Source organism: Eimeria mitis, genomic scaffold (genome assembly GCF_000499745.2).
Source record: "Eimeria mitis Houghton genomic scaffold, Emh_scaff811, whole genome shotgun sequence".
Taxonomy (NCBI): domain Eukaryota; phylum Apicomplexa; class Conoidasida; order Eucoccidiorida; family Eimeriidae; genus Eimeria; species Eimeria mitis.
Window position 1 is genome coordinate 1 of NW_013575960.1, and position 11,900 is coordinate 11,900.

Genomic DNA, 11,900 nt, shown 5'->3' on the forward strand with positions numbered 1-11,900 from the left:
CTGTGAATTGCATTTTCGGTGTCGAGGCTGTGCACTTCTGCTTCTTTTCAGGGCAAGGCGCAGAGTTGACGAGCGGATGCTGTCTCTGTTGCTGCCTCACATCGAGCGTTTCGCCGGGGGTGACCCCGCAGCAGCAGAAGCAGCAGAAGCAGCAGCAACAGCGACAACAACAGAGCCGGCGACAACAACAGCCGGTCCACCGTGGCCAGCCGAGTGGCTCGAGCAGATTGACGAGCTGCCGGGCCTCTTCGCATACACCTCCCAAATGGCGGTATTTGCTGCTGCTGCAGTTGCTGCTGTCCCCAGTCCGCTGCTGCCTCAAGAGGTTGCAGATCTCTGGCAGCAGCAGCGCCAACAGCTAGTGCAGGAGCGGCCGGACGAGACATCAGCAGCAGCAGTTGCAACTCCCAAGAAGAGCGCAAGTCACACCGTCTGTACAGCAGAGCTGCAGAGACGCATTGGGAATGTGCTAAAGCAAGTAAATGCTTCCTTATTACTGCAGCAGGACACATGGTGCCGTCTACGACGAGCCTTGCAGCAAGCAGCTCAGCAGCAGCAACAACCGCAGCAGCAGCTTGGGGCGCAGCGTCAGCAAGACCATGCAACGGCCTCACAAGCGACANGCAGCAACAACCGCAGCAGCAGCTTGGGGCGCAGCGTCAGCAAGACCATGCAACGGCCTCACAAGCGACAACAGGTTTATTGCACAATCAGCTTTTTGCAGCAGCTTCGAATGTGCAACAGCAAACAGCTGGACAACTTCATTTGCTGCAGCCGTCGCTGCAGGTGTTGCAGCAGTGCAGCCGCATTGCACTCGCACTCTGCAGCTGGGGTCACTTTGAGTGCCTTTCGCTGCAGCTGCTATTCCAAGTTGCAGCTGCAGCTGTGCATGCTCTACGCCCTCTTGCGCCTATCTGGCTGCAGCAACAGGAGCAGGCGCTGCAACAAGCTGCCGCATCGGAAGACATCCATCCGCCGCTGCTGGTGCTACAACAGCAGCAGCTATCTCGGGCCCGTGCTGCGATTGAAGAAGCAACGGGTGATTTGGGGTTTACTATAGCCCTGTTGCAATGCCTTTGTCCCCAGATTCTCAGAGTAAGCACGCAGCTGCTGGTGAAGTAACGCGTGCGCTGGTGTAGCACAAAGACAACCGCAATCTTCCCTTTTGTTTGTTATATTCTAAGATAAGAGGGTTGCTGGCGGCAGAGGCAGGTGTTAAAGATCAAAAGGAATTCCTAATACTGCATTGCAAGTACTGGATGCGCCGTCTGTTCCGCTCCGACTTATGATGCTCTCACTGCATGGCTTGGCTTGGNATTGCAAGTACTGGATGCGCCGTCTGTTCCGCTCCGACTTATGATGCTCTCACTGCATGGCTTGGCTTGGTGCTGCTGTTGCTGAGGTTGCTGTCGCTGTTGCTGTTGCTGTTGCTGCTGCAGGGCCTTATGCATGCGGGTGACCTGCAACTGCTTCTGAATGACTGCGATGCTCTTTTAGACGCAGCAGCAGCGGCAAGGAGGCACACACCACCCTCGCGCCCAGCGGCTGCTGCTGCAGCACAGCCAACAACGACGTCATCAAGCTCAGAAAAATCAGAAGCAGCTGAAACAGATGCATATTCCCTCGGGATCGATGCAGCAACAGCAGTAACGGCAACATCAGATGCTCATGAGGACTATGGAGCGACAGCAGCAGAGACAGCAGAAGCACCAGGAGTCGGTGAGGAGTTGTCCGATGCAGCAACTGCGAAGCCAAGAGCAAATGGTGGGGGAGACTGGCATTTGCTGGAGACGGAAGTAGCGAGTATCCTCCGCGGGCTTATTCCCAGTGCTGAAGGGCCACCAGTCAAGGTATGAAAAGGAGATAAGTAGCACTGCACATTGCCCTCGTTAACACTGTGGCTGCGCTGCCTTTGAGAAGGGCAGAAAGGCGCCTGCGGTCGATTGAAAGACTGTACTGCCGAGTCATCATCCCTAATCAAGCAAATATACCAAAACCGGTCGTACATAATATACATGTCACGATTTCGTCGTAGAGGTGCACAGGCGCACGTCACTGATAACCCTATCCATGTTGCAACTCGGCTAGCTGAGTTCATGAGGTGAGCTACAGCTTAACTTTTTCTGGGGCTTTTGCTGCAGGCAGCGCACATGAGGCACTGCGGTGTGGCTTGCACCCATACCCAGCAGCAGGACCTGGAGCAGTCGCCGGTGAAGCAGCTGCTGCATCCGTTGCAGCTGCAACGGCAGGGCAAGCCGTTGCTATTGGCGTTTATATTCCCAGCGGATACTTGGGGCCGCAGGCAGGGGATTTTGTTACCGAAGAAGCTGTTGCAGTTTTTCCTTCTGCGGAGGCTTGGCTGGGAGGTGAGCCGGTGATTCCTCTTCTGCTGCACAGATACATGCCTAGGGAAAGATGTCGCTATAGCATTGAGGAGGGGCGGCGTGGAAGAGCTGAAGCTGAGCTGAGTGTTGTTCCCAGGTCCGGCTTGTTAACCTCTCGGATTGCCGCAACAAAGGCGCCTTGGAGATACAGCAGCTCCTTGTGTCTGAGCTGAATGCTGGCCAAACGCAGACTGCCCTCTGGAGCCTCCACAAGCCGCAACAGGGAGACGGAGCTTCTCCAGCCGAGGAGCTGTCAGAGGCGTAGGACTGGCTCACTTGACAGATGCTCTTATGTAATACTGCATCTGCCGGCGTCATTTGCAGCGCATGAAGTGTCTTCCGTCATCAGGATAAAAAGGAGTGTGTCTTGCAGAGCCTTGTGAAGCTTTCAGCGGTTGGTTTTCACCCCCGTACATCAGTGAGAGGCCAGAGATGCCTTTGCTGTTCTGGCTTATTTGGGGCCTTGTAGCAGCTCTGAACCTCTCCAAATCAGGCGTTCGCTTCCTTCAGCTCCCCACCTAGTCTCTCTCTTTGACAGCTCAGAGACAGGGAGAGTTGACAGGTGCAATGCGGCTGCATGCAAGCTCAGCCAGCCTGCATCAGAAGCGCACGCATTGGCAGCGCATACAGATATTTCGCTGCTTTAGGTTTAGGATGTCAGCCCCAGAATGGGGAGTTGACGCTTCAGGTTTGTGTTGTTTGGGGCAAGTTCGCTTTTCTGCGGTCTGTCTCAGGGGTGGTGGACTAGAACTGCGCATACTGGCAATTTGTATCTTAAGATGAAATCTTCTTGTACTTCCACTTCTTAGCAAGCGCTCAGAAGCAAACCGCACCTGAAACGTTTCATGCGTCGCTTGCTGTACCTTGCGACTATCTAGAGCAGACACTTCCCTAAACTGGAGCTATTATATATACGCAGTTGTCCCTACATCAAGCCATCATGAGGGAATCGCCTTGCCTAGCAGTCGCAGCACTTCAGCGCCAACTACTGAAACTCATACCCCCCGTTTCATATATACTACTGGGTGATCGTGTACGAATGTTTCAGCGCCTGGGGTTGCATAACTTGGCATGCACGGCAAAGAAGGTTCGGCGTACCGAACTGTCAGGCTTCGACGGAAAGCATCGTCTTGCAAAACGACGATGCTCTAGGCCCAAACGTGGAGGCCCTGCAAGGCCACGCGAGCAGTTACTTCGTCATCCGGTTCAGGCGGGTAGTATGTGTTGGTGCGCGATGCTTGAGGTAGTGGAAGGCAGACTTGCCTCGTAACAAACAGGGTACACCTACGAAGTAGATGCGGCATGCTGTATGGTGACTTCGGTGCAAAATTGACCAAAAGCAGCATCCAGTGCACTGCCCAGCCCTTTGATATTGCCTTCAACCAGTCAGGACGAGATCCCCCTCCAAAGATAAATGCAACAAAGCAACGACTCCTTGCGAGTACGGAGACTCTGGAGCTAATCGAGCGGTCGTGCGATAGGTGAGCATGCAACAAAGCAACGGCTCACTAGGGCCACTGNAATCAGGTTTCAACGGATGGCACCATCGGCGCTACTACGGAGTGGTGTCGTTCAGAAGTGAATCCCCTTTGCAGAGGTCGAGCTGTGGAGAGCTGTAGCTCTGCATTATGAGCCCCCTGCAGTAAAGACACCACCGGTTATCATCTCGGCGGTGGTCTGCGTTCCGGGGCGGACCAGTCAGCAATTTGTTGCTGATGCATCAAATTTCCGCTTTCCCATCCCATTATTTGGACTCAGAATAAAGCTTATTTCTAATTCTGCAGGACGTGTGTTTGCGGTGAGGTGGGCACCAGGCGATTGCCCAGATGAACTAAAACCCCACTGGCTTTCCGTTTTTAACTGTGGCGTATTTCGCACATTGCGGACCATCACTTATTTCCCTGAACCTTCTCATTTTATGTAGTGAGAATGAGAATTCTTGTTTGTTGCTTTTCTTTGTCCATTTCGCCTTATTTTGCAGAGGATGCTCAGGCGGGCCGTCGCCCGTGCTGAGCCCCAGTGACCTCATGCTGCACACAGGTGGAGGCTCTGCTCCCTGCTGTGCGTGAACTCCACCTCCTTCCATATACGTAGAACTACTTTATTTTTGTTTTGGAGATGTTTCCATTCCATTCGTTTGGCCTCTGAAGTGTTGAACCGCCTCCGCCGCCTTCCTGTGGATACAGCACAGGACAGCAGCCGAAAATGTTCATCCTTTCTTTAATATTGTTCATTCTTTTCATCCCAATTCTGTGTATTCTTCTGGTTGTGCAGCTGCTGTGCTTGCTTTTGCGTTGCATATGCTGCTGCTGCCCCTGCAAGGACCTCTGCCACTCCCCCAGTGTAATTCAGGCGTCCAAGCTGCCAGCCAGAATAGGTGGGGGTTGGGGTTGTTGTACAATGGAGTACGGAGATGATCCAGTTTGATTAACGGAAGGCTTCTGTTGGGGCAGCCTCAATCTTGAAGCCTTCACTCCTTGCGGGCGACGGTACCGTGTGGCTCCAAAGGTATACTGTTTGACCCATTTCCTGGAGAAACTGCTTGTACCACTGCTGGTCGCTTTTGCTGAAAGAGGGACTTANACTGTTTGACCCATTTCCTGGAGAAACTGCTTGTACCACTGCTGGTCGCTTTTGCTGAAAGAGGGACTTAGGAGAGGTGAATGCGTCGTTGGCGATTTAAAGATGTCCTCGCCCAGCTTGGTGACGTGCGCTTCTCGGGCTTCAGGTGAACTCAACGTCTTCTCATGTTCATTTTTTCTTCCGGGTGCCGGGATGGTGCTTTGCTCCAACAGCCACTCTGCTATTTTGCCCTTGGCGGCTCCTGGAGGTCTCGCTTGCTACGCATTCGGCTTGTAGTTCCTGTACGCACGGAATCTTCATTCCGTTCTTTGTCATCATAAACGACCTTGCACTAATACCTGCCATTTCCAGTGCAATCGAGTAGTTGACTACGAGGTCCTCCATTTTGCATAAACGCTGCGCCTAAGTTGTTCCTACATGACGGGCGGTTGAGTTGCTGCCGGGAGTTTTCAGTTGCCATCTTAAGTTGGGCCGAATATAGCATGAATTGGTCGTGATACAAGCCCTGCCAAGCCGTCTCAGCAGTTGTTCAAACCTATCTTCCCAGCCTTCCGCATTCGCTTTTGCGCATCACGTGTGTACGACATAATGCAGGCGTTTGCCTTTGCGAAGGGCTTGTCCTTCAGGAGGACTCTACGTAGGTGATACAGCGAAGCATGTGTATCATCCGCTGCACTTGAACTGTTCTCAACGCCACCGCACTCGTTGCAACATGCTTGCATAGCTGCCCTCTTCGCCAGTGTTTGCATGNACTGTTCTCAACGCCACCGCACTCGTTGCAACATGCTTGCATAGCTGCCCTCTTCGCCAGTGTTTGCATGTCACATTTCGTTGGTTTAGGGTGACTATATGCGGGTAGTAAGTAGGAGTTACTCGAAAAGTGGAAAACTCAGAAGGGGATGGCGGCTAGAGCTTCACCGTGCACCTTGCCAGCAGTGGTGTACCGTGGCTTCCTCCTTGTCGTCATTAAAGCTCTCCAGACTGGCTACGCCTAATTTTGTCACTTTGCTTGCTGTGTCGATCAATAAGCAATAAACTCGAGATGCGCAGGATGAGTTCTGCGCTCTGGTTTCCAAAACAGTATCCGGTCAACTGCGGCGTTGCCTCTGTAAAAACTAAACGCGTGATTTTTTTCCCTACCGATAGGGAACGCTGCATGCAAGCACGGATAGTTCGACTAGTCAGCTGAGATCGATGCCTCAAGGCAATGTCAAAGCTGAGTTAACCCGTCTAGAGCACAGCCCGGGAAAGGAAGACCACAATAATAAACACCACCGCTAGGGAGCATGCGTACAGCAACGGGCGTCCAGCCCGTTTCCGCCGAACTTCGCACAACTTCTCAGCTTAGTGCAATGGAGCGAATATCATTCTGTCGTCTGCGTTCACTCTGTACCCCTCAAATTCATCCGAACCACACCGTGTAGTGTGGGGCATGGAGCTACGCCGACGTGTCAAACGACATGGCGGGGAGTCTCGTCATCCAAACGTTTGCCTTGCTAAGGTAGAACTTGCAGGATAAAGTGCTTATAAGACTCCACGAGGTTCATTTAACAGTCAGCTGGATACGGCAACAGAAAGCACGGGGACTGTGCACGCACCCAAGAATACTGGGTTCTAGCCGACCGGCGCAACGGCTGCGTTGCGCTAGTCAGTATTCACTAGCATTTCCTGGAAATAAAAAGTGGCAAATGTTTACTGTAATGCTTCGATATTATTCACTAGGGGCCAAGATATTGTGGTTAAGGCGAATGTAGTGATGAACTACCGGCTCGGGGCTTTCGCGAGCTCTAGTTCCTGGGGGGCGCATGCATTAATCAGAATGCAAATTTCCGTAAATGTTGCCTTTTTATCTTCTCCCTGCACAATTTGTGCCATTAGGTTGCTATATACAGGATTTAGAAGAATTTGGTTGTTGGTGGTAGGCTTCTGGGGCGTGCTACTGTCTTCTCTTTCTTGTTGGCTTCTGCTCGTTTGCCTGTCGCTGGCCATCGCCTGCACAGTAGGCGGTTTTGTTTGGTTTCGCCAGTAGTGGATTACTACTGCAAGTCTCTTGAAGCCCCACCGAGCTCCATTCCGCTTTTTGTCGCCCAGGGTGGCTTCCGTATTTCCCGGTTGTTTCTTTCCTTGGCATTTGTCCTTACCAGGCCCAGTGGTCCATCAACAGTGACCACTGGTCCCAGTTTTTGGTGATTTGTAGGGCCGGTTGATCCCCTTTCTCGTAACAAGCTGAACTTTTGCCACTACGTTACCGCGCATTGTTAGGGGCTAGGGGCCACCGGCGGCGTTAGCCCGCCTGCAGCACCTGAATTGCAGGACCTGCCTGCACCTGCGTTTGGTGAATAGCTGAAAGGCAAGAGGGGAAGATGGAGTCGCTAGTGGATCGGCTACCCTTGGGGGTTCGGTTGTTTACTGCGGCATCTGCCTTTATCGTGATGGTTGGAAGCATTGCATCTGTTGCAGCTCCAGCCGACTACACGAGTTGCATAGTATGCCTGTACCTCATTTGCCTTTCGGCTGTCTGTCTGCTGTGCGAATTCTCGCCGTACGGGCTCAATCTGCTCATGGGCGTCTGCCCGCTTTTGGGGGAGTATTTCTTCAGAGGCGTCCTCTACATCTTGTAAGCAGCCCCTTCCACCCCCTAAAGGAAAAATAACCTTGTGCGTGCTTGCAGCTGAGAAGACGGCACAGCAGACCCATTTGTTGTTACTGGGGGAACTATAGTGGCTTCCTAGTGTCTCGAATACTTGTGCTCCTCGTGTTGGCTGCATGTCAGATTATTGCCTAGTCAAGCAAGCACTGTTATTTCGATCTGTGGTTCTCTTCAGGGTGGGGTTGCTGCCCCTGGGCATCGATACGATAGGACTGTGGGGGGGCATTTTGATGATAATTTCGGGGGTCCTCAACGTCCTCATCCATGCACTGCTGCCAGTCCACCCGTACAACTTCTACAGCCGACGCACTTCTGACCCGGAGGATGAGGAGGAGGGGGCTTTTAACGAGTAAGACCTGCACAACAGCCATCGTTAGCCTGCTCACTTCTTTCCATTCACCACAGTGGGGATATCCCAGACCAGTTTAGGGGCTGACGTACCTTCTTAGCTTCTCACGGCCACAGTGATATCTCAGATAAAGCAGCAAACAGCTAGCTTTTAACACGATCATGTTACGCAATCAAACTGAATAGCGCAGTTGGCGGAGATGCTATGCTCACCAAGAGGGGCTGTTGCATTACAGCTTCCTGCCCTAGGGCGGCAAGGGCCACTATCGGGCAGTATTGGCAGCTCAAGCTCACCGCAGCCCGTCCTTTCCAATGGGTTTGCCTCCACAGATATCCAGATTCCCCGGTGCATTGACTTATACTGTGCCTGCAGCGAGCCGGAGGCCGAGGAAGCTGGGGCTTTACGGTAGATGTTGTCGCAGGGTTGAGTGCAAAGGTGAGTTGTGGACTGATTCGCTTGTGCTTTCATATAGAGCTTCGGGGACCAGTGGCCCCCGTTTTTGCTTGTTCTCATTCTTTCTATAACAACAGAACAAACCTTTGAGCGTGCCGCAGGGACAAGCGCGGCTCAGGGCCCCGGCTTATCGCTCTTCAAGTCCGCGGCAGCAAAGCTGGACGAGCTCCGGAGGGAAGATTCTGCGGTGCTGTCTCTCCAGCGCATCTTCCTTGCATGGATATTCACGACTCAATTGCAGTTCCATGGGCCGGTTTTGGGAGGCCGTTTGGCCACAACTGCCATTCTTTGGCGTGCGCTCCTGCAACTTTGTCTATCGTAGACGCAACACCTTAACATGCACCCAAATTAAAGCCGAGTAAAGACGAGACCAATTTCGTTGATATGAGATGTTGGAGGCAGGAAGGCGGCTCGAACTTGTCGTTTGTTATAGAGGGAAATGAAAAGCTACAGGATGATAGCGTTGGCGCCGATACTTTGGGAGTTACCTATATGGCAGGCTTTATACGAGAGCAAGTCATGTTTTTTGCCTTGAGTTGTTTCTCTATGTATCTATTTTTGCTCTGTATATTATATATGTATTTATTTCTGGCATGTTGGTTAGTGCACGAACACAGAGCCCAGCAGCTAGCGGAGGTCTTTAGGGCGCTTGGCACTGACGCCCGCAAATGCGCTCAGATCCAAAGGGAGGCACGATCACTTTGGGACGATTGTAACAACTTAAGGCGAAGGCGAGTGCTCTGGTCGCCCAAGAGTTGCGTAGTCTGAATGGTAAATGAAGATGCGTGCGCATATGCTGTATGCATATACCTGCGCACGTATCCGTATGGCTGGACTCTTTTTTTGGCTGAGAACACGCGATGAAACTGTTCACGCCATTTGCCAGCCCCTACCAGAGGATTTCCTCTTCGAGCCCCTGCTGCGGTTCAGAAGCTCCCTCAGACCTCTCCGTGACACCGGTGCCTGCTAGGCTGGGACGAAGCAAGCATATTGTTTCCTGCACCAACGCAATTTGTGTGGCTATGCGCTTCATGTTGCGCCTGAGCATACCCAGCACATTTTGCAGAGAAGGGGGGCGTGGAGAGACTGAATCTGGTGTTTTTGTTCGAGGCCTCAGAAGCTATGGTCTACGGACAAAAATGAAGTTGACCTGAAAAGGGGACGGTGCGAAAAACTTTACCACTGTATAGTATTGTTTGCTCAAGTTGTACGACTAGGTTCAGCTGAAAGCGTTCCCCATGTCCATCTGCACGATAACTCACTAGCTGACCTCAACTGTCGAGCCAGACACTGAGTGCTGTAGAACTGTCGGATAATTAGGATCGACTTTCGTCCTTGCTCAAGTAGTAACTCTTGCAATCAAGAATATTTTAAAAGAGTTGTTTGAATTGGGCGGTAGATTTTAAAATTTATTGTACCATCCACTGTAGCACGTGTAAAGCCCACAGCATAAGAATGTGGACTTTAGTGAGCTACTAGGCACTCCTTAAAGGATAACTGCTCTCAGGCTGAGATATTGTCGCAAGATGCAAGCGACCAAAGGACGTCCTGCAAATGGCCCACGGCCAAATCAGGTGTCTATATTGTGTTGGCTCTGGATATCCACAGCCTCGAAATATTTTTCAGTATGCTTAGTAAGAACTGACGGCACGCCACAGCCTGCAGCAAACTCGAGCCACTAATTAAGGCACCTCTATGCTGGGAAGGCTTAGCATGGTGGCACCTTCCCGTTGGGAGCACCTTCAGTCCTCTATAATAGTTGCAGCCTCTGCTTTCATATCCCCGCCCCTTTGCCCTCTCAGTCACATGAAACAACATGAAACAAACAATGAGTTGCGGCGTAGCCGTCAGCTTAGGAGGGCTCTGCAGTGACATGTTGTTACAACCTCGTGCAGCAGAGAAACACTTAGTTCAAGCGAAATTGCCAATGAACTCTGGCCTGTGGGTCCTGAATGGACCTCGTTCTTCTGGTTTTCGGACACCTGTTCAGACAACCAGTGAGAACGGAGGCAAATCTCGAGCGCATGCACACAACAAAGATAATTGTAACATTTGCAGGAGGAGAGAAACGAAGAATATCTGAAACAGCATTTCGATCTAGTTTGTAGTAGCCTCAGCAGGTCACTTCCTGCTTGGGCGTGGCTGCCGTGCAGCGGAAGTGTGTGTGCGTGCACAATTCAGCGTAGATGCTTTGAAAAGTGTTAAAAAGAATATTTCATCTGTCCAACTCTATCCGATGTTCAACTGGGTGAGGAGAAGTGCCGCTTGCGCAGTCGCGATGCCTTAACGTGCGCATGCTCGCTGATGACCATTCCCCTGGGCGAGGCTTCCGAGCGTTTACCTGCAGAACGCATGCTGCTTATTCTCATCATTATACCTCATATATACTTTTAGTTGAGTTTCTTTATCCTGTATCTACTTCTTATTCGAGATATGGGGATTTTTCCCGGGCGGGAGCTCCTTGGAGGACTCGCCCTGGTTGTCTTTATGGACAGGCTTGTGTGTTCAGCATCGTTAGAGAACGACGAAACGGCAGCTTTAGAGGAACTTGAAAAAACTTTGTCTCCACTTGGCTTGCGGGAAGGTCGTCCCGATGCACATGTAGTTGAGGATGCTTCCTTAAGCCTGGAAGATGCCTTGGATGGGTGGGAGGTTTCGCCCGAGTTGCTTCAGGAACTAATTACACCTACCGACGAGAAGGTCAATTTGCTCATAGATTCATCAATTGTCTCGTGGATGGACTCTGATGCAGAAAAGATACCGGAGGAAGTACGGAAGGAGATGGTGAAAGACTTGGAGCGGGCTCGTGCGTTGGGCCTTCGCCAGGTTCGTCTCTTCAACTACATGGTTGAACTCAAGGGTCTAATAGACACATCAGAAGGAGAAGATGGCGTCTACCTGAGAGACCTTATGAAATGGTGCAAACAGATGTTCCTCAATGTCCACGCAGCTGAAGTAAAACTATTCCTCAAGCAAGAGGAGGTAAGGAGGCAATTCTTCAACCCAGGGGAGAGCAATCCTCTCTCCTTGGACTCTCGAACCGTCTATCTTATCCTAAAGCATCGTGCTGACGCGATTGTCGGACGATTCGAGGCCTACATGCCCGAATCAAAGACAGGCCCCGAAGCAGTAAATGAGGGGAAAAGTGCAGATGTCACGAACAAAGGGTGAAGAAGCATTTGTCTTTCAAACGTGAAAAATTGCCCTTTTTGTGCAGGGCTGCTTAGATCTCCCCAGACAAGGCACTTCGTGCTGTCGTGTCCCAGACGTTTTGACCGCAACCTCCCGGCGAAAGCGCCGTTTCCAGCCCTTTTTGTCTTTTGACCAACGGGCGTCTGGACACTACGAATTTGCTTTGCCTATAACTGGTTAATATTAACGGATTTGTGAAGTGAACACAAATAGTCACTTCAAGTGCTACCGCCTATGGGGGAACATATGCTCATAACACCAACGAAGCCATAGCGCCGGAAAGTTGGAC

General features: G+C 51.5%; 3 protein-coding genes across 3 annotated transcripts; all 3 read left to right on the forward strand.

The window, feature by feature from the left end:
* Positions 1-76: 76 nt before the first annotated feature.
* EMH_0022810 (uncharacterized protein) lies at positions 77-2,649 on the forward strand (the record flags this gene model as incomplete). The annotated part of the gene is made up of 5 exons (XM_013502021.1): positions 77-478; positions 775-1,095; positions 1,440-1,850; positions 2,142-2,366; positions 2,482-2,649. The coding sequence occupies 5 exons, from the start codon at positions 77-79 to the stop codon at positions 2,647-2,649; spliced, it is 1,527 nt and encodes a 508-aa protein (XP_013357475.1).
* Positions 2,650-7,330: 4,681 nt separating this feature from the next.
* Positions 7,331-8,375, forward strand: EMH_0022820 (uncharacterized protein; the record flags this gene model as incomplete). The annotated part of the gene is made up of 3 exons (XM_013502022.1): positions 7,331-7,584; positions 7,793-7,966; positions 8,339-8,375. The coding sequence occupies 3 exons, from the start codon at positions 7,331-7,333 to the stop codon at positions 8,373-8,375; spliced, it is 465 nt and encodes a 154-aa protein (XP_013357476.1).
* Positions 8,376-10,852: 2,477 nt separating this feature from the next.
* EMH_0022830 (uncharacterized protein) lies at positions 10,853-11,590 on the forward strand (the record flags this gene model as incomplete). The annotated part of the gene is made up of 1 exon (XM_013502023.1): positions 10,853-11,590. One exon carries the CDS (start codon positions 10,853-10,855, stop codon positions 11,588-11,590), a length of 738 nt encoding a protein of 245 aa, XP_013357477.1.
* Positions 11,591-11,900: the final 310 nt, after the last annotated feature.